This window comes from Falco biarmicus, chromosome 1, assembly GCF_023638135.1.
Source record: "Falco biarmicus isolate bFalBia1 chromosome 1, bFalBia1.pri, whole genome shotgun sequence".
NCBI lineage: Eukaryota > Metazoa > Chordata > Aves > Falconiformes > Falconidae > Falco > Falco biarmicus.
Window position 1 is genome coordinate 67,470,992 of NC_079288.1, and position 26,693 is coordinate 67,497,684.

At 35.3% G+C, this 26,693-nt stretch overlaps 1 protein-coding gene and 1 long non-coding RNA gene across 2 annotated transcripts in view; one reads left to right on the forward strand and one right to left on the reverse strand.

The window, feature by feature from the left end:
* DLC1 (DLC1 Rho GTPase activating protein) overlaps positions 1 to 26,693 on the forward strand; it is a 230,746-nt gene that overhangs the window by 76,721 nt on the left and 127,332 nt on the right. The window contains exon 5 of the mRNA XM_056333823.1: positions 21,087 to 21,120. Coding sequence (XP_056189798.1) covers positions 21,087 to 21,120 — 34 coding nt within the window. The remainder of the gene's footprint in view (positions 1 to 21,086; positions 21,121 to 26,693) is intronic.
* LOC130147073 (uncharacterized) lies at positions 391 to 24,482 on the reverse strand. Its single transcript, XR_008821100.1, has 7 exons — positions 24,263 to 24,482; positions 23,303 to 23,372; positions 22,953 to 23,054; positions 14,596 to 14,677; positions 13,198 to 13,323; positions 3,379 to 4,416; positions 391 to 1,585 (listed from the first exon to the last, which is right to left on the reverse strand). It is a non-coding gene; the product is annotated as an uncharacterized LOC130147073 (long non-coding RNA).

Sequence of the window (26,693 nt, forward strand, 5' to 3'; positions counted from 1 at the left end):
TATAGCTAATTTTATATCCAGCTTCCAAACTGTTAAAGCTGAACTATGTTGGCTCGTTGTGGAACTTTGCTACAAGTCACGTGCAATTTTTCTAATTCTTCTTTTGCTGCTTTGCCAATACAAAAGCAGTTCAAGAAAGATCCAATTTTGCTGTTGCCAATGCTGAGTGATGTTTCGACATGCTTAGGGATTTCAGGGTGTTTTGAGACCTCTGTATTCTTAGGAGAGGAAAAAAAGTCTTTAACAGGCTTCCCACATTGTTTAGTGCATCCTGTGGATAATCTCTTGGAAATACAAAAATTGTAAGAAGGGGAAAACAGAGCACATAGGATTTATGTTAAGTAAAGATAGAGATATAAGATTTATTTTTAAAAATTCAGAGTATCTGGGTACCTAGAAGCCATTCTACACTTCAAGAAGACATCTAATTGTCCAAAATTGTTTTCTTAATGGAGCCACTAATCAATAATTTCTGAAAATTACTAGAAGGACAATTAAAAAAAAATTAGATGTTTAAAGGCAGAAGTAGACAGCTGCTGAGCTGAACAAATACAAAGGACCTACCTGTCACCAGATGCTGTGAATTGCATCTTATGTGACTTCCAGGACTAAGATGGTGTCCAGGAAAGGAAGCCCTGTTGCTGTATCTACTTGTATTAGCCCTGTAGCTGAACAGTTTTTACTAAGTTTTACACTTCTGAATTACTTTTGAAAATGTCTTGGTGATAACCTGCCTATGTACTCAATAATCTGACTGTAGACACTGAAAACCTTAACCTGAGTGCTCTTCTACAGCTCCTTACTAGAATGATAAATTCTCCAGGAATTACCCCAGCTAAGGAAGCAGGAAGGCAGAAGAACAAAATTCTTCCTATGATTATTTTGTTACTTGGTCCTGACTGCTCAGAAGAAGGGTAGGGAGAGAAGGAAGGGAGAATGGATGTTTAAATACATACTACAAGTAGGAACTACCTTCTTACAGGTAAAGATCAGGGGAGAAGCACCAGGACAATTTAGCTGAATCTGATTAGGTTTACATCTCAAAATATGCTGAAAGATGTCACAGGTCTCATTAAATATTTGAATGAGATCTTTTCTCATTTGGAGTTGCCTTTTTCCAAGAAATATTGACAAGCCTAATATTTTATTTTATGTCTTCTGTACTCTTTTTATTTACATATCTACCTATGATTACCTATCACTGAAGATCTTTATTTCATTAAGTATTCCATTACAGCACTGAGGCCACCACAATGGCAGAAAAAACTTTGCCAAGAAAAAGGACACCAGGGAGTTATGTGTTCTCCTCCTTGTACTTTTAAGGAGGAAGAAGATAATTTCTGCCAAAGGCCTAAGTTCTTCCTTGAAAGCAAAATTCACAGCAAAATTTTCAGCAGTCTAATTGACTTTACAATTACCGTTACTAATTTACAAAAGTCCTCTTTTGTAGGCAACTTGGGCATGTGGGAGTCAATGAGGTTAGCCTTACAAGTACTTTTGAAACTGGGCTGCTCCTCTTTTCCTCTTCCTTTTCATGTTCCAAAGGTATTTGCACTTTTCTGAAGTAGTTCTTCTCTTCAGCCATCTGAAAAAAATACAAAGAGTTTTCTCAGTTATGGGCTGTTTATACACACATAGAATGCAGGTAGTTTTTCACACCAAAGTGCTACAACAGAGAATCTCTGATAATTTTTCCCTACCCCACATCATATTTATACAGATATTTTCTTTTTTTACATCTCGGGGGTTTTTGGTGGGGTTTCGGGTTTGTTTTTGTTTGTTTTTGTTGTTGTTGGGGGGTTTTTTTGAGGGGGGGGGGGTGGGGTGCATCCTTCGACACACCTATTGGAAAACGTTTAGCTGATAGATGAGATTATTTGCCAAAGGAATTTTAAGGACTGAGAACATTTGAAGAGTGAGACCTTGAATCACTGAAGCAAAACCTATCTGTCTTGTAACTTTATTCAGAATTTCACAATCCTTGCTAAACTGCAAGATAAGGGCCAAAGGCAACAAACCAGCAGGAGCCAACTCAGAATGTGCCAAAGTTCATAGAACGGTTGCTTCAGGCTGAAGTTTGTTGACCCTTAATCACTTGGGGTCATCAGTGGTCCTGCTGCAGGGCCCTGCAGAACGTGAGTCCGATCAGATCTCCTGCTGCTGCTGTCCAGGCTACAAGTAGGGTGGAGTGAAAGCTGGGATACAGGAATTTCAAGGCAGCATTTCATGGGTGTCTGCCTGTCAGTGTGCTCTTTTGGACTGCTATCCTTGTGTAACACATGTGTTCTCTAATTCTAAACTTCCTTAATCTCTTGCAAATGGTGTAGGTGGAGTTAATCATAGCACAGGCAAAAGATTCCTTCCAGTTAGCATACCTTTTATGCTTTCAGTACTGTGTTTTATCATTGATTGAAATTAGTGTAAGTACACTGTACTTACACTTAGTGTACTTACACAGTTTAAGTTTTAAATCATTTTTTTGTCACAGTGATAGCATTGTCAAGAAATGTTCTTTTCCTGTTAAGTCTCCTTTGACTATTACTATTACCTTTAATGACCACATTGCAATGAGTATGCTAAACTGCTGTGAAGTAATAGTGTGAAAGATTGTAGGGAAATAAATGGCATTTCAGACCCTAACCTTGCAAAAAAAATCAGCATGTGAGCATGCATGAACAAAAACATGCTTCTGTCTGGTGGTCTGTGACTTGTATAAAGTAGTAGCTACTAAGGAATATTAATTTAACAATGATGCCATTCATGGAATAATAAAATCCTTAATGAATATTTTTATGGGCTCTATCATACATTTGGGCAGCTCACAAATTTTTACAAATGTAATCTTTATGACAATGATAGAACTTTAGAAAATGTCTCATCCCTACAAGCTAGAGGCATTTGAGTATAGTCCATTCAGCACACAAAATGCATAAAAATGTTTTGAAAATTCTTTCACTGTCTTCAAAAGTTTCAGAATGGTCATTGTTTCTTGTAATCTTCTTATATATGAGCGAGGCAAAAGGCAAAGGAGGTGTGAGGGCATAATGGCCTCTGGAGCAGCTGTGTGCTGCAGGAGCTGAGTGTTTGGTAATCTTCAGAACTTGATTATCCTCTTTGACAGGAAGCTGGAAGTGGGGAAAAGGAAAGGATAATGACAGTTCATGATTCGCTACAAACGAAAAGACAAAACAGTTCATGAAGAAAATCTGGTCATTGCTATCACTTAGTGATATCAAAAAGGGAAATTAACCTACCTTTGAAAAGAATCTGTAAGCACCACTGTACTTCTAAAAGACAAAATATTCTAGATCAAAAATATTCTAGATTCTGTATATGTTTAGGGTTATGAGATCGTAGATGCTTCAGAAAACTACTCACAGGATAACATTCACAACTGCAGGTAAAGCTGGAATATGGGAAACTGTATTCCTTCATGCTTTTCCTCAAAAAGACTCTTCCCACATACATCAGCAAAGTTATCTCTCTGACTGTTCAAGTGCTTTCTGTAATGTATTCTTTTGCTGGGTATCTGAAAAAGTTCAGTATCAGTCAGGATCTCAGTGTTCCCAGACTACTTAAAACATTATTTATATGACAGAAATGATAATTTTCTTCTAGTCCCACATCAGTCTGCATGAAGATTCTTGCTTTATACTGGGTTACATTCCTTCTGATGTATGGGTAATTCTTCTGCCCTGTTTGTACAGGATCTTGCACAATGAGGTTGTGGTCCAAGTCTGTGGCTTTTGAGTTCTTCAGTAATACAAATAATGTTGTCACCACTTAAAAATAGGTTTGTGAAGTGTAAGCATGTCTGATCTTGATGAGAATGAAAGCAAAAATACAAGCAGGCCACCAATATCACCATTATACTTATTTTTTAAATTGTTACAAGTATGCTGTTTAATTTCAGTAACAGTCCTACTTTAAGAAGTTTTCAGCCTAAAGACCAAGGTAAAACAGTTGACACTAGGAGACAGACAAAAAAAGTTATGGAATTATTAGTGATTAAAACATTTTTTAAAACATTTTTTCATTAACTTCTCTTCAAATAACAATGAGCTAGGGACAGCATTTGACATGGGAAGGGACACATAAGTCTTCGAGGAGATAATAGTTCAGAGAAATCTGAATGGTTGACTGTACTCGGTAAACTGTGTTTGAGAATTCGTTCTATAGCGATAGAGAAAGACATGAATAAGCCAGTGGACAAGGGATCTATGAGCCTGTTTGTCATCCAGGAAAGACGGCACACTGGGAGAAACAAATCAGTGGGGTCAGAATCACTGTCAGAGTAAAGAACAGAAGCTGGGGGTGTAAGAATAGTGATGAAGATACTGATTTGGACTGTGTTAGGTAAAATATGAAGATGATGACTGGCAATTTCCATCTGATATAGGTGGATGTTGACTATCCCTGCAAATGAAGATGGAAACAACTTCAGACAGTAAATATAATGAGTAATTTGTATTTTGAAGTATGGAAATTACATAGTAAAGGTATCATTTTAGGAACACACACAATACATAACTATAATAAGAAAGTGTAAGTGAAGAATCAAGTAGGAATTTTAAATACAAGACTATTTTTATTGATACAAAATGGACTGAGGAATTTAAATAAATAAAAAGCCTGCATGTATTTTTGTCTAGTTTGATTTTTCTTTTTAAAAGTTCTCTCTCCTAGCTATTAAAGAGTGGCTTTTTATCATTAATCTATGTGAATAAATTATACTGTTATCTTCTTCAAAAACCACACGTCATTTTCATCTACTAGCAAATAATTTTTAAGATTTACTGGAAAAACCTGTCATGTTTTTGCATTCCCTGTTGTCTTGTGGTCTGACAGTATTATAAGCCAATTCTACCCAAAGAACACTATCAGTATCACCTTCCGAAATGAGAAATGGACTCAGTTCTTCCAACCAGTAAATCACCATCCTGTGTGAATTCAAGTGGAAAATGCAACTTCTTCCATAAAATGCATGGGAAATTCTTTCCTAATTCCCGTTGAGTTCTGTGTGGTTATCTGAAGTTCCCACAGAAGCCATACAAGCTACTAAATCTCTCCTTATTGTTTTCACTGAAGTTCTAGTAGTTCAACTCCTCAAACTAGTAATTACTCTGTTACTATGTTTTTATCTCATGGGCTGTGTATGTGCATGTAAGAAGTTCCCACTGTTGCAAGCGTCTGTGTAGGTCAGCTACAAAGTTCAGCAGTGGGAGCTCTGGTTTTTACCAAGCATTGCTATTTCCACGGCTGTGTCAAACAGACCTGCGCTGACTGTCAGATTCTGAATACTCTGGAACTGACTCTCACTCAGCTGGGCAAGTGTTTTCTCAAATAGTGCAGTTGTCCTTCCATTAAAAGGCGGTACATGAGGAAAATTATACCAGTTCCACTTGTGACTCTCCCAAGTCTTGGCCCAATCAGCTGTTCATTAAAACTGTACTGATCCCACTGTGTTAAAGAGCTGTGTTCTTCACCTGCAGGATGAATTCATCCAAATGAGAGAGACTAGCAAAGTATTGAATTCTAGTATTCCCATTTATTATTTTCCGCCTATTTTATTTTGGACTGAAGGAATTTTAAAAGATTTTAGTAATTTCATTTATAAGTAATAGGTAAGTTCTTCATCACAAAGTCTACATATCACATATGTAACAATTCCATGTAATAAGATCTTAAATTACTTTGAGAAAATTATTTTTAAGCATTACCGTACTGAGTCAAATAGCAAATAAATTGGTTATCATAAGCTGCATCATGTTAGAAGGCATTTTAAACAGAGATTCAAGATTTTTTTTTAACATGGCTCCTCTAATGAAACACTATAGGACAAATCAAAAGCCTTATCCCCTTCCAATTTACTCTTATTACTCAGGGAGGAGTAGAAGATAATTGTTTGCTGACACCTTTCTATAGATGGCAGCAGGGCATGGGCTTTGTCTTACCATTGGATTTCTGAATTAGATGATAGAAGGCTTTCTAAGCATGAGGCAGATCAACAGCTCACCTCCTTCCCCCATGAGATACAACATGACACAGGCAAGATATGATCCTTACTTGAATGGGTACATTCAGTCAGTTCCCGGGTATCAACTCTTTCAAACTTTATTTCCATAACAGTTTGTAAAATACTGGGCAAGTAAAGCCACTAATGAAGGTGAAGTTGAATTAACCAAAGCAACATCAATTGCCTTAGCACTTGAAGTTAGAAAAGATCAGGGGAAAAGATAGTCTTTAGTGATTGGGGACGAAATTCAATGCTTGCCAAAGTCAAGGAAGGCTTCCCATTGACTTCTCTCAAGTTTAATTACTGAGATTCCTGCACTAAAGCTGTAACATTGTTCTGTGATTTACAAGGAACTATGCTGAGTGATTACTCTGGGAAAAGTTCATTTATCTACAGGTAATACAAATTAAATAAATAATCATAAATGGAATTGGGGTTAATTTTATCATTTCATGAGAAGTGAATACTTTCATAGCATATTTTCCATTTCTGCTAAGTAGTTAGGAATCAGCCCAAAGGATAATGAGTGGTTTGATAACTGTATGTAGGAGTGTGGAAAAGATATCTAAGAATGGATAGCTTTTAAGTCTTGCCAGCAAAGGTGTAAGAAGATTCATTTTCTATAGAACGCAATTAAATTTCAACCTTGCAATAACATCCACTTTCATAGCAAAAGGGTAGTTAATTTTTATATGGCTTACTAGAAAAGGTCACAGATTGGATTAATTTTCAGTTTTTAAAACAAATTATGTAAATGCTTTAGCAAGAAGGTTGGATCCATCCTTCCCGCCTGCCTTTGGAAAGGTGTGACATGGTTGCAGAGGTGTCTCTTGTTCGGATAGTTCCCATGCAAAATCATTTCTTTCCTAGATTATGGGCAGATCAAGATTTGTTCTGAATCGGTGTCCCTGCAACTTTCTTGCTTTAGTTTTTCAGCAAAATAAGAACTAAAATAAAACCTCACACTTTATTTGATTACCTCTAGACATCAGAACAGAATGATTATCTGTGGCTTGACAAGGGTTTTCGGAGTACAAAAGACCAGCTATGCTTTTTTCTGAAACATCACAAATGGAAATAGGATACAGAGCAGAGAGGACCACTGACGTTATGGAGACCCTCTTCTCTGGTGTTTAGCATATACTCTCAGTATTAAATCAGTCTTCAAGAGAACTTTGCAGACACAACTGACAAAAACGTTGATTTTTTTCCCTTTATCATAATGTCCAAACAAAATATGGCTTTTTTTCTATCTGGCTTATTTAAGTTAATTTACTAAATTAAACCACTGCTCAATACTTATGACCTACAGCCTGAATCTCTCCTGAACATTTTGTCTCCTTTATAATTTTAGGCTGTCTTACAAGAAAGAGAAAAAAAAACAAGGCCAAAAAAGAAAACCTAGGAGAAAAGATAATTACATTATTGAAATTCTTTAACTCCCAGAATACTTTAAGTATGTTAAACAACTTGTATAAGAAATACAAATAATAGCAAGTAATAATTTTCAGTACTTTGTAATTAGTGATAGTCTTAACAGAACATAACTTCTATCAGAACACTGAGATTTTCAACAGCAGCCAGAAATCTGTAGCTGCTGCAGCTTTCACACAGTTTCATATGAAAAAAACAGAGCTCTTGCAGATAGAGGCTATCTGCAAGTGCACTTTATAGTAATGAAGTACTAAAGCAGTATCTTGTGTCATATTTCCCTTAGCCTCACCTTCCTAATAACTTATTTGTGGAATTTTCAGCATAAGAGAAAAAAATTCAGGAAACTTGCTGCAGTGTATTTTTTTGTATGCCAGGTTTGTTCTTATGCATACACAAAAAAGTTTCTGTTTTCTCTAGAACTAGTTAAGTGGATGCTTCTAGTGCTAGTATTTCAGGACTGCATTGGGTTATGGCGAGTCAGTAATATCCAGGTTTCATAACACATATACCAATCAGGAGAGCGAGTGCCAAAATATGTGGTATTCTATGTGGTGTTTACTAAGCTGAAAGTTTGGATTATTTTGTCCTGTTCAAATGTAGCTTTGAAGCTATGTGGACTTGTAAATGCTGTCACATTCTCACAAACATAGATTGAGTTTGCTCAGACCACTTGGAAATCCATGAACATTTCTTATTATTACTTATGGCAACACCATCTCCTTCTGCTGCCATTATTTGTTTTATTGATGTCTGTAGAAAGTACTTCAAGACAATCTGCCATATATCTGCAGCATCTGTAAGGGTATGCTTTAAGCCAGCATCTTTTTCCTGCTTGGGTTTCAACTTTCAATGTATGCCTTTGATGCTTTCACAAGAAATTCTTACACTTTGCAGTTCTATAAACCAAGTTTAGTACACATAACAGGAGCTATTTCAGCTGCCACAAGTTCCCTGTGTGTCAGCAACCCAAGCCTTTGTCATTTTGGGGACTCCCTGAAATCTCATTGATTCCAGTTTTCACAGAATTTCATCTTTTCCTCAGACTGAGTGCAGAGCTGCTCTTCTGTGTTCAGCAATGTTTGGCATTACCTTCTCAACCAATTTGTACTGCATCTAAAAGATGCATCCAGGTGCCATGAGGAACTCAGAGCAAATTAGTTCTGTCTTCATTCTAAAAACTCTAAGAGAGAAGATGGTTTTGAACTAGATACCTTAGCTGAAAGTGTCAGTTTTAAGGGTTTGGCAGTTCTGAATGATGTCAGTCCAGCCATTTTTCAACTCACTGCTTTTCCAGCTCATACTTCCTCAGCTTCCAGATGAGACTGCTTTGTGAGACAGCATGTGAAATCTTACAAAGGTATGTTATAGTCACTGTTTTCTTCTGGTCCATGTAGCCAGCAATTATATCTGGGAAGGCAAATCAGGTTGATCCCTAGCCTACTGGGTCCTCACTTCTGGCTGCTCCCTTGTTTCTAAATCATGCTAAGCCCAACTGTCAGGGAGTAGGATTTGCCTATGAAAAGTAAATCAGAATGGTCTAGATTTTGACTAGACTAGAAGTACAAAATAATGGAGAAATGAGCATAAAAAAGGCAGACTGATAAATCTTGATCTAATTTATCTGCAGGTTGGCTTATTTCTTTCTCTCACTCTTTGATACTAACTACTAAAGGTTTTTATGTTTCAGCAGCTGCAAGGTGCTAAGTACCTTCCACTGCTCTCACCGCATTTATGCTTATATCAAAACAGGCAAATATAAAATAGAATTTTCATTCTATAATTCTGTCTTTAGAGACATAGCAAGTTTTTGCAACTTGCTTCATACACAGACTACTCCTTCCCCTTTGAGTTCAGTACACAAATATTGAGTTTGAAAGGTCTAAAGTGTATGGGTGGTCAAGAGTACAGCATTCTTCTATTCTTTTCAATGAAAAACAGGCACTATGTAGAAGGACTGGTACAATGTTGTTTTCTTTGTTGGTTGGGTATTTTATTTTCATTAAGCCATATTTCTGCTTACTTCACTGCCAAGACACAAGAAAGAAATTGCTTTTTTAAAAAAGCCATCTAGCCTTCCTGTGGCAGCTCTGTAATTTAAATTTACATACAAAACTAGGGACTAATGTGGGTGGATTTCAAATTTTATGTTTATCCTACTCATATGATGCCTTTCACAAATTGTTTTTCATATGAAATACAGCTACTTTGCCAGAAATCTACTCTGACAGTCTGCAGGCTATCTGCTTTCAAAAAAACACCTATTCTTTTCATGTGGTGAAACAGGATTTGTGGCTTTTTAGAGTTCTTTGCACCATCATTAATGGTCAGGAATACTTTTAAATGCTTGTGAAATACTGGTTCTAGGAGAGTTGAGTGTGAACGTAAGATTCAGTCAAAAGTGGGGTTTTTTTTCAGAAAATGTTTCATACTTGTAATAGTCTCTTTTAACTAAAACATGGAATAATTCAAACTCTCCTCAGGGGACTGGTATTGGTATGACTTTTGTGTGCTTTTGCCCTTTGGAAAGTTTTGAAAGTTTAGAAATTGTGAACTACATTTTTGTAATATGCCACACAAAGTTTGGGAAAGTTGGAACAATTCAGAAAGAAACTTTACTATTAGGGCATGATCCTGGGGAAACAGAGAGAATGCCCAGAACTTGACAGAATTTGACCTGCTTACTACTCTCAGGATCTGCAGTGTATCTGCCTGCAAGTCTGAGTGAGATTTTCGTGGGAATAGCGTGGGAACACAGACATTGATGAGATACTTCTTGCTTAGTGCCTGAAGAAACCAAAAATAAAATTCAGAACTAGCTAACTAAATAAAGTGATCCTGAAAGAAGACCAATTTTAGAACTTCTGAAAAAAGAAGGAGCTTAAAAGGGCTGTCTTCATAGTAAATATAGCAATTAGTAAATGATTTTATATAAATCCTGGCTTTTAATACTAGACTTTATTATATTTATGCATACCCATATATGCACACACAGAACTGTGTCTTTAACAAAGAAATGGACGCAGCATAGTCAAAATTATGAGAGAGAGAGATCAATTTGAGCCTTTGCTTACTGGAGTAATTAACAAAGTTCCTACTGAATTTAGCAGAATTCTGTTTTGTATCAGTAATGATATTTTTAAAATGAATTAGAAATGTATCATCTATAGAAAATAATGTTTGGAACTCATCTGAGGTAAATTAATGTCAGTATTGAATATCTGCAATTTTTAAGTGTCCCATGAAAAGAGTTTACAAAATAAAGGTTTTTCAGAGAGAGCATATCTTTCACCCGCTATAGTTAACCATTGTTTGAACAGATAATTATTATACCTGTTAATTAAGATAAAATATGCAGTGTCATTTTTATGATGTAAAAACCTGTTTCTAATTTAACACCTACTGATTCCAACAATCCAAATCTTAGAAAGAAATGATCTAAAATACAGAACTTCTTACTGGAAAATATTTTTATATCAGAATGCAAACTCCCAAAATAAATAGCATGCTAGATGATTTACAGTAAAAAAACCTTAGTAATTGTAAGAAAAAAAGTGTGTATATGTTCAAAAGTTAAGATTAATTGGTTTAATTTGTTTTAATCTTGTAATATACTAAACTTTTATACATATTATGTAGAAAAGCCTATCATAAAACAATCAGAATACTGTGCAGAATACTTTTTTCTAGGCACTTGAAGGCCCCCAGGCATCCCATTTAATGGCAAAGCATTATTGTTTACATTTTAAAGATAAGAAAAATTAGGTGTTTGTAATATTTGTAACTGGAACAAAGATTGTCCAGCTAGTATTCTTGTTCTAATACCAGATCATTACTATCTCCAGTGGTCTTACTCTAAGAAAAGTAAAACCTAGTCTGTCATCTTAACCATGCAATAAGCTCATCCTGACTTTAACCTGCAGCATATATGGCTGAACTTTAAGGTGGTGAATGGAACCCAGAATCCCTTGCAGTCAGCTGCAAAACAGGCCTCCTTCTTCCCAGGCTTTTAAAATATGTTGGCAGCATGAGCAAAACTACACAGATGTATGAGTACTTCTATTGGTTTCTGGATTTTTATGACATCAAAGATACTAGCTTGACAGATAGTATCTGGGAATGAAATGGGATTAACTGCACAAAGATTGAAGATTTGTAGCATGTGTGTTGTCTGTGCTGATGTCTGTCCATGTAAGTACGTACTATGAAATGTCAGCTCAGATATTACCAAGTTAAGCAAGGTGTTGCAAGATCCTAAAGAAATGTAGTAGGAATTGGTCATATCACAAACCTGGAGTAACACTCTTACTGGTAATACTTTCAGCTGGAGAAACTGTATGGCAAATGTAAGATGTATTTCTCCGGTTTACTAATTGTACCAGAGGAACCAAGGTTTTGGTTATATGAGCAAAGGAAATTTGATACTCAGTGTGACCAGAACTTAGATATTAAAGTAAAAATGCTTACAGTTGGGTGGGGGTCTCAAACAACAAAGGGATATTTTAACATAAAGAGTATTTTAGCATAAAACAGTTGTGCAGATGAATGTTCCATTTTCCGAAGAGGTTTTTTGGGGACTTGGGGTATTTTTTAGAACATTCATTGTGTTTGGATTAAAAAAAAGTCTACTTTGCATCATTTCCTTAGGCCCTTCTAAGAAACAAAGCTCACGTTTCTTTTCCCAGTGATAAAGAAACTTCTCATTTTTGCTTGCTGAATATTTTTATCTATTTATTGTGTCTTTCGGAAAAAAAGGGAGTTGATTTCATATAACCAATATCTTTCCAATATTTTTTTTAAATCACCTTGGAGGAAACAGATGTTCTTGAATGAACTAAAATACAAGTTTTCTTACTTTTTCATTCAAAAGATGTCTTCTTGTCTTACTGCCTCTGTCACCCACAGCCTTGACAAGTGCTTAAAGGTCAGCACACTACTTATGCAGAGAGCACTCGAACTCATTTCATTTCAGCTGTCTTTCTATTGGGTGATCTTACTAACTTAGTAAGGTCACAGTAATGGTGTTTGATTTTTAAGTTCACGCTCACTATGGACCTATGTTGGAGCATGAACAAACTGATATTCCAAAAATATGGTCAAATAAGCAAAGGAAATCCAGTTAGCATACTTTAGTGTTTATTCCTCTCCTTTCTACCTCTTCCTGCTACCCAAGGCAAAGCCACTGTCTTTGTGTGTGCTTCTACTCCTTGCCATTTGCTTTCTCCTTTTAAAAGCAAATAATGCGGTTTAAGTTGATCTATATTCCTCTATGTTTTAGTAAACCAAGAAGAAATGAAATTATCACATTCAGCTACTGACTTGGTAATAATTTAATGAAATGCATTAATTTGGCACTTACTCTATTATGTTCACCCATGCTACCTTCCAGAGTTAGATACACTTTTTTCCACAATGAAACACCCCACTGACTTTTCCAAACCTGTCACTGGTTCTGTCTGGCATGCTACCTGCCTCCATCTCTCCACCTCATGATTAGCATCACTATTATGTGACTCTTCATCTTTCTGAGCAACAAACTATGATGTTCTGCAGAAAGTAGAGGTTTCATCATCACGGAAGATGTGTAGTTTTTTAGTAATTTATTCTTCTATGCCTGGAATAAAGCTCAAAATCAAGAGCCTCCCTAAGGATCTGCTTTTGATCTTTTCCCACGTGGTCCAACAAATGTAATATCAGTGACTGAATACACGAGACTGTGAGCACAAAGATTTGAGCCAAAACATACATACCGTATTTTAAAAACTAGTTTCTCAGGGTTTGCTTTTTTATATTGAAAGAGAGAGAGACAGCGAGAATTCAACTATTGTAGCAGCTTGCTGCTGCTAACGATGGGAGGAGTAGCCAGCTGGGATTACCTACAGAGATTCAAAAGAACAAACACACAGAATCAGTGTTAGTAGGTGTCAATAATTGCTGCTTTCCCAGCAGGTGTCAATAAATTGCTGCAATGCTCTACACCTGATTTTCTTTTCAGAACATAAAGCTGAACACAGCGAGGTCTTTGTTGACCAGCTTAAACACCAATCTTTTGCATACAATGATATTCAAGAAATTCAAATATGATTTTATTGTTGGTAATCTCAGTGAGATCTGAATCCAGGAGATGAACATTAGTGGAATTCAAAAATGTAGGCAGCAATCAACCATTGGATTTGGGCTGACCTCACAGAAAGATCATTAGAATCAGATTGCTCAATTCCATATCTGATGATTTGTATTGCTAACATTTTTCTCAGTTAGCTCATGAACATCCAGCTTCTCTATTACAATAGACTCTGGTACTTGCAGCGATGGATGAGCTTCCTGATTTTCACATCTGTACCCTTCAAAATTAGTAAGTGACTTGCTTTTTTTAAGATGAAGAGTAAAGGGGTCCTCTGTTTTCTTTGAGGTGACTAGGGAAAGACAGGAATGGTATAATTTTTTTTTTTGTTATATTTTCCCCTTTTACTCTGCAAGTAGGTGCTCAAAGGTAGTTGGTAACTTTGAATCATGTAACAAATTTTACTTTCTGTCATCACGTGATTGAAAGACTTTTTTATTTACATGAAATATGGACTTATTCTAAGGTTGCAAGTTCTATATGCAAGGAGATGAGAAAAGACTGAAATCACCTGGGATTCCTGTCAGCCATGTAGAAGCATTCCCAAGATTTAAGGGCTTTAAGGCAAAATCACATTTGTAGACGTTACATGATGCCGAAACAAATGGGAAACATGAGTCTGTAATTATCTTTTACTGCTGCCTTATAGAGCTGGGTGCCCTCTGGTTCCGAAGTAGTTCAGCTTTGCCAGTGTTTTAGCATTTATTGATGTGTTTATTATTGTAAAAGGTTTTTATAAGATAAACATTAGCTAAACAAATGACTTCTGAGCTTGGGAAAAAGCTCTCTGTGTGTAAATGAACCCTAATAGAACCTCTGGTGATTGATGAAAAGCATAAGCACTCTTGGGGCTGCTCCAGTTCTAGAGGTAGTGTGTCAGATCTCAGCTTTGGTGTTAACATTCAAGTTATGTTTTCTTTTGGGAAGAGATACATATGTTTGGTGGAACTGGAGGAAGCACAGGTTTTGTTGTTACCAAAAGCTATACAAATGTTCCTTAACATTAAACTAAAATTTAACTGACCTCTCTTTTCAAGCACTGTATGTCCACCCCAGTAATTAAAGAGCAGTTCAAGTGGAAGCAGAGTTCCTTATCTGCTGAACTCCTGGGAAGTAACAAAAATAAGTTTATTTTACACATTTGTTTTCATTCCAAGTCCTAATATGCAAATAAGATGAGGTCTAACAATTGCTAGTTTTAAAAACTCATAATTACATTTAACAAAATATGTGATGGTATCTCTTGGTATGTAGGAACTTGTAGCAGCTGCTCTGAAGACTTTAGCATCCCTAAAGAGAAAGGACTTAATTCTATATTATGGCCAAATTCTACTTAATGGACAAGCTGAAGACAGGCTGTTGTCTTATCTGTCATATAAACCAGCTGTATGTGGTCCCGACAGATTTCAGAGCATTGGGAGCTTACCCTGATCTATGGGAAGTCTCTAATAACACCAAACAGGGCACAAGACAGTTATTCTGCATCTTTGTTTTGCACTTCCAATCCAACAAAAGTCACTCTCTGCCAGCTGAATGACGAAGACGCAGGAAGTTACCAGACCACCCCAAGTGCAGGCTCTTGGCAAGTGCCTCATGGAAGGAGAACTGCCAGCCATCCAGCACTAACGAGAAGGCGTCTCTGTGCATGACCTCAGTGGCATAAAGAGGTTCAAGCAAACAGAAATATCTAGTCAGAAAACAGAGTAGTTGGGGAGAAGCATACAACTGTTTGGAACATATGCAGGCAAGCGTACAGCTTTGTACTTCCACTAAGACTAAATTCATAAACTTAGCCAAAGACCTCTCAATGTGACATTAATTTCTTTTTAAAATTGAGTTAATTGATGTAGCTTTGTTGTTGGGTGGATTTTAATTGCCTTCTGCTCTACTTTAAGTAATTGCAATCTTTAGTAAAATGAAAGACCACAAAGAAGAAAGACCTTGCTAAATTCCCCTTCTGTAGATGGTCTGTCCTGAAAGTCGGTGGGTTGTTGGGGGTTTTTTTTCTTCTTTCCTTACCCAGATTTTTAAAATAATGAAATCATAAAAATCATGGAGAACTGAAAACCTACTTTAAAACTTACAAGTTTAATAAAATAATGTTTTGTAAATAATTCTGAATTATAAACTATTCATTCTCTGTTTTTCTTCTGCATTATTGCTCTGATTTCAGTTCAGTGCTAATACCAAAAGATTACTTTAAATTAATTATTATTTCTAAAAAGGTTTTCTATATGTTTACTCTCTTAATCTGACCCATTAACAGAAAATACTTTGATTTCAAAAAATCAAAACTTTCCAGTAGAGAGATATTAATTTAAAGTTTTGTTGCAATGAAGATACAATGGAGGACATTTCTGGTTCTGCACTGCAGTATTTTCCTAATTTCAAACTATGAATGATCCCGGATTTTTTTCTTCTGTAAAATAGCCCAGTTATTTTTAACTACTACTTATCCAAATTAGGAAAACCAGAGCATACCTTCAAAATAAAATAAAATGTATATTTAAGGACTCCAGATGATACAGGACGTACACTGTTGGATCAGAAATTAAATAATGCTTAAAATTTGTTTTCTGTCTAAGCATTGTCGACCTCAGTTTTCAGGTACAAGATCGCTCTTGTTTACTGGTGTAGATTTCTCTATCATTCAGTTCATTAGTCCTTCCTTGCTAATTGTATATTGTGTTGCTATTACCTCCTTTCTTGTCAGAAGCTCAGTAGATCACTTTTCTTTAGAGGTTTTTAGATTTTTGTGTGTTTTGATCATTTGAGTAGAAAGGAGACAACAGAGATATATTATGGTATACATAGCTATTTCTGGCCTTAAAATCAATTATCCCATTTAAAAACTAAATATAACATTCATTTTTATGTTTGAAAGATTTGTAGGTTGGTGTCTATTTTGCTTCTAATGCAATATAAAGTGTTTTAGAATAGGAACGTGGATTTGGTCTTGAATCATTTCAGTGAAAAACACAGTTATTACTAACATTGTTTTGCATAAAGGAAGCATCCACTAAGCTGAGAATTTAGAACGTGATTTTTGATTGCAGGAATAAAAGGTGATTACCATTAAAATGCTTCCAAAAATAAGTGGGGAATTTGTAACAACTTGAGCTCAGCAATTGCAAGTCACCTGCTCACAATTATTATGAAGGCTGGTTTTTCCCTTTCTAGTCAAGTTCCAGTATGCTAATGCTTGAACTGGAGTTTTCCCTTTACCCTATCTTCACAGGCAAAATTGTAAATAAATGCTTGCAAATCAAGATGTATCAGATCATTAGCAAAGAAATTTCCCAGCACATCTATTCAAATGCATACTTGAAAAAAGCCTGAATAGCTGACAGCCGTCTGTGGTGGAAGGGCTTTATAGAATATCCATCATGGCTGGATGGCAGTATTGATATGTGATTCACATAATGCAAAATGCACTTTTTCTTCTGCAATCAAAAAAAAAAAAAAAAAAGCAGAACTAGTATTCTGGGAAAAAAATGTGGATTTAATGGCTTTAAATTAAAGATGCTCTGTCTTGTTTGGAAAACTGAAATGTAGAGTGACTCCAATTGGTTCATGAGATACTGCAAAAATAAATAATGTCACTAGACCTTTATTTCAGAAATTGTATGCTACATGCTCCCCTACAGTAATTTGCCACTTTATACAAACCTTTGACATCTAGTGTAGTTCTTTGCAAACAAATCAGTCGTTACAGAGCTGTTAGTGTCATGTGAGTGCAAGGAAACAAAAAGATAGCTAATTTTATTCATAATGGCTTTGGTTTGGAATCTGCAGGTTTGGAATCAGTATTAAAAAAAAAACATATAGCATTGCACTACAGTTAAAGGAGAGCCACGCTGTGTTCAAGTCAAACTCTGCGTGCCTCAGCTTTTTACAATGGCAGTCTTGCAGCTCAGCGCACCCTCACTGCTGCTTCCAAATGCACTCTGTCCTTTTGGCAGATGGTGCCTCCCCTTTTCATCACTAAAACACTGCACACATCCATGGATTATACTGCTTGTAATCTGAAAAGCTCTAGTCCTAATGTTTTAGCCCAGCTCAGAGGTGAAATAGGTGAATTTTGACTGTAATGGAAGGAAAGTAATTTGGGGAGATTCTTTCTTTCCTCTTTTCACAGCAAAAAACTGCACATGTCCAAAACAAATGGTTGCTTTTGGAAATCATGGGCTTTTTTGTTTGTTTGTTTGTTTGTTTACACATTTAGTTCTCTTTCCTGTTAAAATATTCTTAAAAGCTCAGGAAAAAATAGTTATTTTCACTTTGGCCAAACAAAACTTTTAATTTCTACCAAAAAAATATTTTAAGTTCTGATTTATCAGAATTTTCCACCATCTTCTTTCTTGCTAGAAGACAACTTTTCTGTCTAATTTCTAATGAAATTCTAAAGCAGTGGTTATTTAACCCAGTATTACTGGTAAACCTTTCTGTCCAAGCAAGGCAAATGCAACTTTGAAGAAAAGTGTCCAATATAGCATTTTACATGCATTTTAATGTCATATTTGCAGACAGAATATATACAGAAAATTAGTTGCAGTACTGTAAGCATGCATACAAAAATTTTTAATATGACATTTCCAGTAAGATTTTCATAGGTTAAAAATCGAATTCTCTAATTTAAAATAAAATCCTGAGTATATTTCAGTAATGGTCTGATACAGATTTCCTGATTTCCTCTTTTTTTTTTTTCTTTTTTCCCTCCCCCTTGTTTTTCTTGGTGCTCCTAAGAGCACATACCATTAAAAATATAGAGAGGAGCCTGACTTTGGGGGGTGTTTGTTGAAATCTCTGAAGGGGGTGTAAAAAGGGCATGTGCCTGCTTTTTTTAAAACACGTGACCTGATCATGTGGAAATTCTTAGTCTAGTTCTTTAGTTTTGTAAGAGGAATGAGAAATAATGCAAAGTTACAGTGAACCCATCTGGCCAAGCAGGAAAATCCGGTTTAATTGCTCCATTGCCAGAAATGTTAAATCACTTCCTGGGAATGCGGTTCATTTGGAACATATGGAACTCATTGGAAGGTCTCCAGTGAATTCAAAACTGTACTGAAGATGAGAGCATTTCTCATAAGTAACAATCATGTTTTCCCACCGGGCAGCATGTAAGCAGTATGTGTAGCTATATTGACAAAAAACTAAACCAATAGTAGGACTGTCTGAGATCTTGTTGAACAAGATTCACTCGTGGTTTACTTAATTTTAAATTTTTAAGATATTCTAGCTGTGTTATTTTAGGATTCTTTTTCTCAGCCCTTAAGCAGCAATAGAACATCCTGACAGATTTTTTAGCTCATTTTACATCTTGATTCAGCACACTTACACGCTGTTTAGAAAACAGACATATTTAAAAGTATCATCCAAGATGTCTTTGTTAGAGTGGATTCAAAATTTATAAGTATGCCCCAGTACCATGTTCTGAGTAAAGCATTCCTGTATTTGCAATCTTTACAATGAGGAGAGTATTGATATTCTTTGAAAAAAAAAAGTTTCCCTTTCTGTTCTAAACAAAAGATTTTGCTTTCATTAACTTGATGATACTATAAGGGCGTTTTTAAAAGGTAATTTCTTTATTCTTTTTTTACTTGGATTCACATCAATTTGAGAAAACATTTGGTTCTTGGAAAATACTAATTTTTTTTTTCTTTTGCAATTAATCAATAAGACCAGATCAGAAAAAAATAATTCTTTCAATTTTAAAAACACATGGAAGAAATGGAACCATGTTTTCCTGAAAAAGTAGGCTAATTCTGATATCAAGAAGAAAAGTGAGGCAATAAAAAAAAATGTCTGTATTTACATAATGCACTATGGGGAACCTGGAGCTGTGAAAATGGTGGTTAACAGGTAGTCACCACCATATCAGGCCCTTTTCCTAATTATTCTAGGAAAACTTACATACTCTCTCTCTTTACAAATTTCTCACTTTACAAATTTCCCTCTCAGACAGACAATAATAGTGAATCTGGGGGATTCTTTCTTATTTTATTATTTTTCTTAGCCAGTGTAGCCACTTAGGTCTGGGAAAGAGAAGGAAATTATATATGGATTTTCAAAATTCTATCAATTATTTTTTAAAAGAAATCTATACGTGATATACTTTTTCTTTCTTTGCAACTGATACCTTGATTCATTCTGCGATTTTGTTGTTTCTTTGGCATGTTAACTTTCTTGTCTATGGAAGTTAATGTTTTTGTAGCATTGCTGGAGAAAAATGGTTCTTTTGAACAAATATTTGTAAAAAGCAAGGAAAAAGGCTTTTCAAGCAAGACGCTGTTGTTTTGAATAATACTAGTCTGATGGTACAATGTTTTGAATGTCATACTCAAGCAACAGATATTTAACTAGTCAGAGTATAGGTGAAACAAAGAATCACAAAATAATTCTTATGGCTATTATCGATCTGTAAGGTATTTATTAATGTATATTATCTAAGACGTGTTCTATTTAAAATTTTGTAGAAAATATTATCCAGGAAATGCTATACAATAGTATTTTATATAGCAGGACAAATCATATGCTGAAATTAAATTTTCAAAGTCTATTTCAGGAACTCAATAGAATGTCTGAAACTGGTTGGTTTGTTTTCTGTCCATCACTCCCCTTTCCTTTTCTGTGAAATGTGCAGCAGGAAAATCTGCTGAACAAAGGCTAGACAGACATAAGTGAAAGGGATGTAATATTTATACCTTAACTCACACGGCAGTTCTGCACACATTGCATACCCAATCCAATTTCTCATCCAGCCTGTCTTGCCTTTATCATATCTGCACGTTCTTTAATTCTATTTATATGTGCGTCATATGAATTCCATTTTACTATTCATTCACTCTATAACCTACTTATTTTAGGAAAAATTCACTCAGAAAGTTCTTCTGCTTTAGTCTGAAAGAAAAGCATAAAATGAAAGATTTTACATCTGTTAAAAAATAAAAAATTAAAAAAATCCAAGTCCAAAAACAATTACAGCAAGTATGAAAACATTTCCTTTACTTGCCTCTGAAAAACTGTATAAAAATTAAGAAAGTTGTATGTTACAGAATAACATACATTTGAGCCCAGATCCTAACTATATGGAGTCAATGGTACAACTTTATTTGAGTTCTGCAGAAGATTTGGCATTTTAGTCTCATCTTCAGCCACACAGGTTTTGTTTTCACTCCTTCAGAATTTAGTAATTTCCCTGTGGAATTTTGTGGGCATGTACTCTAGGATGATTATTTCAAAATGCGATCATTGGAATGTCTTATTAACTCCATCTCCTCCCTTCTTTGCTAGTCTTTTTTTTTTTTTTTCTTTTAACAGTAATTAGCATCATAATAAATTACAAGACATTCAAATGAGAACTGTATTTTTTTCTCTCCGGAGCGCTTAACACAGTGAGACCTTGGTTCTTTCCAGGCTTTCCGGACACTCATAAAATCTGCCTTAAGATTTTATAATGTTTCACTAATATTCTTATTTTTTTAATAGTGATATTACTGAATTTTTTTCTTTCAGGCTATGCCAGTTATTTCAGAGAAGGAGAAGGCTGGTAAGTAAATATTTACTTGTTTTCTCATTTCCTTGTATTTGTTTTGTGGAATAGGGTGTTACTTAACTAAGTGATAAAAGACACTTTTCAACTGTGGCGTTAGGAATGTGTAGGATTACAGACCTGACGAATGTCCATGTAAAGGTTATTTTTTGTTTTTGTTTTGTTATTGTTTTCTGAACAGGACATTTTCTCTTTCTGAAAAGCGGTCCAGCTTTCTGTGTCATGCTAATAAACATGTTTGAAACTACCCCACGAAGTACCTGGTTGAATTGCAGCTGGCCCTTACACTTCAGTCGTCTTCTAGATACTAACTTGTTACTTGATGTAAAAATCTATTTGATCTATTTGATGTCTTGATTAACAAACACGAATTCCAATGGGTTTGTTCAAGTCAGTGGAATTTGATGACTTTACTGTATGTCTTTAAGTATGACAGGAAATTTTGGTTATCTGGAGTATTTCACTGGAGATGATAATTTTTATTTTGGCTAAATACTTCCAGAATATTTTAAGGTTGTTTTTCTAGTCTTTTCTGTTTACGTATGCTTTCTGAACACTATATGTACTTTGGTGTTGGTATGTGAAATCTATTATGATTGTCTGTTAGACACTCAAATGTGTGTAATTGTAGTAAAAATTGTAGTAAACATTAGGGAATGCTGCTTTTAGCACTATAGATTTATAGAATCTCTGTTGGCTTCTTTGTCATTTATTTCAACTGACAGTTTGTTACTGTACTTCCAATACAGCTTCAAAAATACCTTGAAATATCAAAATGCCACCTGGTATTCCAATATATGACTGATTTTTGTTGGTGATGTTTTCTTGTGTTATCCTGGTGCAGTTGATTTCTTTTCTTTTGCTCATTAAGGGAGAGGAATAGGTAAAAAAAACATTTTTGAGAAAAAAGCCACAATGCTAATCAGTACTGTAAAAGCAATGGAGTTGTCTGGTCAGGATGTTGCTATTTTACCTGTTGAAGTTCATAAATAATTCCCAAACTGTAACACATATTTAATAAGCATTTTCTTTATTGATATCACCTGTGGTATTATTTGGTATTTCTTTTTCATGTTTATGTTTGGCCACATCCTTTAAATTATGTCCACATATGCAAACTGCTTATAACTGGCCCTACTATTTGGACCTAACTGCAAATACTCTGTCAAGCAGCCATGCAACATTATAGGGTTTTGTACATATTTAGCAATTATGTACTGTACAAGATCAAAAAGTACCCCAAAGTCATTAAAAAATCTTCAGGGCATAGAGGTGTAATGACCCCAGTTTTATACCAGAGGAATAGACGTGCAACAAATGGTGGCTACAGCTAACAACTTGTAAAATCAGAAATAAAACTCAAAGCTTTATGCTTTCTTCTTCAGTGTCAAAACCGCCAATTATGTCAGTGCTGATGATGGTATGAAATAAACGTGGTTTTGATGTATGCTTTATAACCTGTATATATGCATACGAATCTGTCCCTCTCTTCCTGCTCAGACTTCAGTGTTATGTTCTTTGTAGACAGCATTATATTTAATACTAAAAATATTAGGTGGCATTTCATGCTATCTGGAGTCAGTTTGCTGACACTTCCATGTACGTGAGCACAAGCTAGACTGAATGGAAATGTGGTTGCCTTTTAACCAGTTTTGGCTTTTGTTTAACTCTTTACAGCTCAGAAGCTCAAGCGGTTATACTGGTTTTTTGGAAATAGTGAGCATGTATTAGGGAGATGATTATTTAAATCAGGCCTATCGACTGAAGTCAGTTGGTTCTAGAGGTAATTAGAATTTCCCTTATTTTTCCTAAAGAAGAATTCTGCTTACCCTTCACCAGATAAATGACATTGCATAAGACTCATGAATGACAAAGCCATAAGTAAGGTGTGAAAGCCTTCAAAAACTGAATATACCTTATTTGCATGTCTGCTGTAAGAGAACAAAACAAATATTATTTTTGATATTTATTTGGAAATAACCAACAACCTAACTCTTTCCAGTTTATATTATTACAAACAGACTAAAATATTTTACAAAATATCACAGAACAAAAAGAATCTGTTTATTTTACTACTGACTATGCTAATAACACATTAGGTAAAGAGCTTGGGTAGCACTGCATTAAAATTTAAATTATATTGAAAATGTACTGAAAATGCCTAGTCAATTTTTCTCACTTTGAGTAATAAGTAATAATTCCTTGTAGCACCCTCTTTCCTACTTATAACTCTTCGGTTTCATCTGGGACTGGAATGAGAAATACAAGAAAGTAGAAAGGCTGTTATTTCAGTGTTTCTGTTTCAGAAATTCTATATACATAAGTAAAAACTTGTTTTTACAAGACTTTCTATTCTGTAGACTCCAGATGTTTTGATACTTTCAAATGCTTTTCCTATAGGCAACAAAACAGATCTTTAAATGGACCAAGCTGCTTAAGCACCTTAGAAGTTCACACATTACTGATTATGTTTATAGCAGCTGTTAATCCTTGAAATTAAATATTTTCTCAATTTTATATATTTTCCAACATGCAGTAAATTTTGACTACTTCAAATACAAACTTTCAGATGGAATACTTAAAAAACCAAAGCCCAACATACACACTATTTTTCCATTTATAGCCAAACTTAATCTGAAAACATTGCTACTTTTGCTAATTAATAACAAGGGTTGCATAACTAGTTTTGGTTGGGTTTTTTTTACAGTGGAAAGTGAAGTAAAACCTGCAATTGCAGAGTCCCTTTGGCAAAAATCTATAAATGATCAGTAGTATATTGAGCAGAACATCAGCTGTGGCTAACTGTGTACACTATTGCTTCAAGCTGTGTGAATTAGGGCATTGCAAATGATGTACTATGGCATCAGATATTTCTGAGAAATAAATTTTTAGGAAGTCTCAATATTGTTGACATTTCTGGCAATGGTGAAAAAAAGGAAATATTTCAAAAGAACTTTGCTAAGGTGGAAATTAAGATCAAACTACATGCACAGTCAGGAAAAAAGAAAGATGACTCAAGGCTGGGACTACTGGCACCTAAATCAGGAATGCAGGCCAGCAACCAGCTTCAAAAGACTTGTTTTTCAGATGCATCTGTCTGTCTTTTGAGTAATTTATGTATTTCCGTGCCTATACTTACCTTGCTGACTGTTGTGATTTTTATTCTCAAATTCTGTCCACAAACTATGAAGAAATTTGAGGGATGGAGAGTTCATCTCACCTGTCAATAATGGCGGTGTCTGTGTCAGAGTTAGCGGTGTTGGCTTCATTTATAGTCTAAAAATAATCAGCATATGAACCTTTGGTTCACCTGGTTATATATCAGCATTCGGTTTATTGATGTAAATCACACATGAGACTTCATGAATGGTATTGGTTAACTCTCAACTAACTGTGAGGTTTCTGAAGCAGTGTTGCCAAAACAAAAGTGAAATGACTGTAAGTCAACATTAGAAGTATTGCCTAAGTCTCTTTGTGGACCTACTTCACGATTTCCCAATTTATCCTCAAATATTTGTAGGGAATAGTGAACTCTGTGACTTAGACACATTGCAACAACAGAGCCAGCTTGAGAGATAGAGTGGATACCCACATCTGGTCAGGGAGTAGCACAGCTTATTTCTCTTGAGGTGATGAAACTAGGTGCTATCACATAAACAGGGCAGAAGGTTTAGTCTAGCCCTAAATAAATATTAAAAAAATATTCACACCATTGACCCATAATGTTCAGCATTATAACAAATTTTTCCTGTGCATAAAACAACTGCTCTGTGGTGTTTTGGTTGAACACACCTTGCTGCTCTAAAAACAAAATAAGGGTTTTTAAGTCATTGAGTTCTACATTTTAGTTATTAAGTACAAACTTGGATCAATTAAAAAATATAGAATGCATGATGATACAAAAAAGCAAGGGACGCTACCCCTCTGTAGCGGTAAAAACTCCCTAGCAGAATAGCAAGTGAACATGCTTTTAAGAGCTTTCATGATTTTACCAAAATATTCCCTCTTGCTTTAAAGACATACTATGAAAAAAAGTGCACAACTTCTTCAGTACTCTCCCTAACTAGTAGGTTAGAAAGGTCTACTCCCGGACAAATAAAAGTGTCAGTCTTTGACATGGAGTAGAACAGATTTGATAGCCCATTTCTCATCTCTCTTTTGGTGATCAGCAGCAAACAAGGATAAAGTATTAAGGACAAAGACAGCAGTGTCATTGGATCTCTGGCCAACGTAAAGTGTTTGAAAGCTCCCTAGTGTTAGTATTGCAATATGGGCCCAGCAGTGAACAAATCTATTTCCACCTCCCAGCGCACCCCCAGCATCATCTCTAGATCTCTGGTAAGGATACTATTTCATATAGTACAGGCTCGATGTCCTTTGGTGTTAATTTCCTGGTTGCATTTGATTCACAAGGAAGACAAATACACAGTGATTAAAGGGACCTTAACGGCAGGGTACTTCCTCTCACAGACCTTTGATTGTCAGTGTCAGGCAGCAGAGGACACTTGGTGCTTGGCCCCATGGTGAGACAAGCTGTAGAAGAGGAGGTGATGGAGTGATGACAAGGTGGGTCGGGCCCATCTGTCAGAACTCACAGTGGGAGGACCTTGAAAATCCAGTAGTGACAAGTTCACTGTCATTAAACAAGGCACATAAAAGACCAACTGCTTGGCCCAATAGGTAGAGCTCTTTTAGTTTCATTTAACTGCAGCTCTAATCAAAAGGAAAAAAAAAAGTCTTCACTAGATTTTACAAATATATTCTAGATCCAGATAAATCAATTCTTTCTACGAGCGCTGTCCACTGGATGCTCTGTTTTAATAAAGTAATTAAAGGTTCATACATACATAGCTTATTTTGAACCTAAAGCAAACATTAACAAATTTAATCTGACTGGCTACAGGATATTAGTTTCCACATAAACTGGAAAGAAATACAAGTTAATTAGCAGCAGTTTTCTGGTTGCTTTACAATATCTCTAGCCAGTGTTCTAGAATAAATTGGGCAAAATTAAATATTAATTGTTCATTTTTGTAAGTATTATAACTTGTTTTGGCAGAACAGTCTTAGTGGTTTTGTGAGACTTTAGTATGAAGTATCAGTTCCTAGCTAGGTAATCTTGATGTTGCAAAAGTTATGAAATTTGATTTAGGGGAGTGTTTTGTTTCTAAATAAAAATGTCAGGTGAGCACTCGCACTTCAATCTGTCATGCTAAAAAGCAGTTACAGAGACTCTGCCAGAATATGCATGGATGTCTACTGAACACTATTAGAAACTAATAGATATATTTTTATTCCACTGTCATTTATTTCATTTACTAGAAAAAAAGGTTTATGATGCCAATAGATACCAAAAGCTGACATTTCATGCTAAGATTCCTGATGATGTTTAGGGTTTGATTTTTCTTTATTTTTTCTAAATGCAGTAAAATAGCTGATATCATGATTTTAGGTATTTGATTTTTAGTGGCTTATTAACCACACACTACTGTAGTTGTTTCTGAATAAATTACTTTGCTTTTAAAAGTCATACCATATTCACTAGTATACATGTGTATATAAATACATAA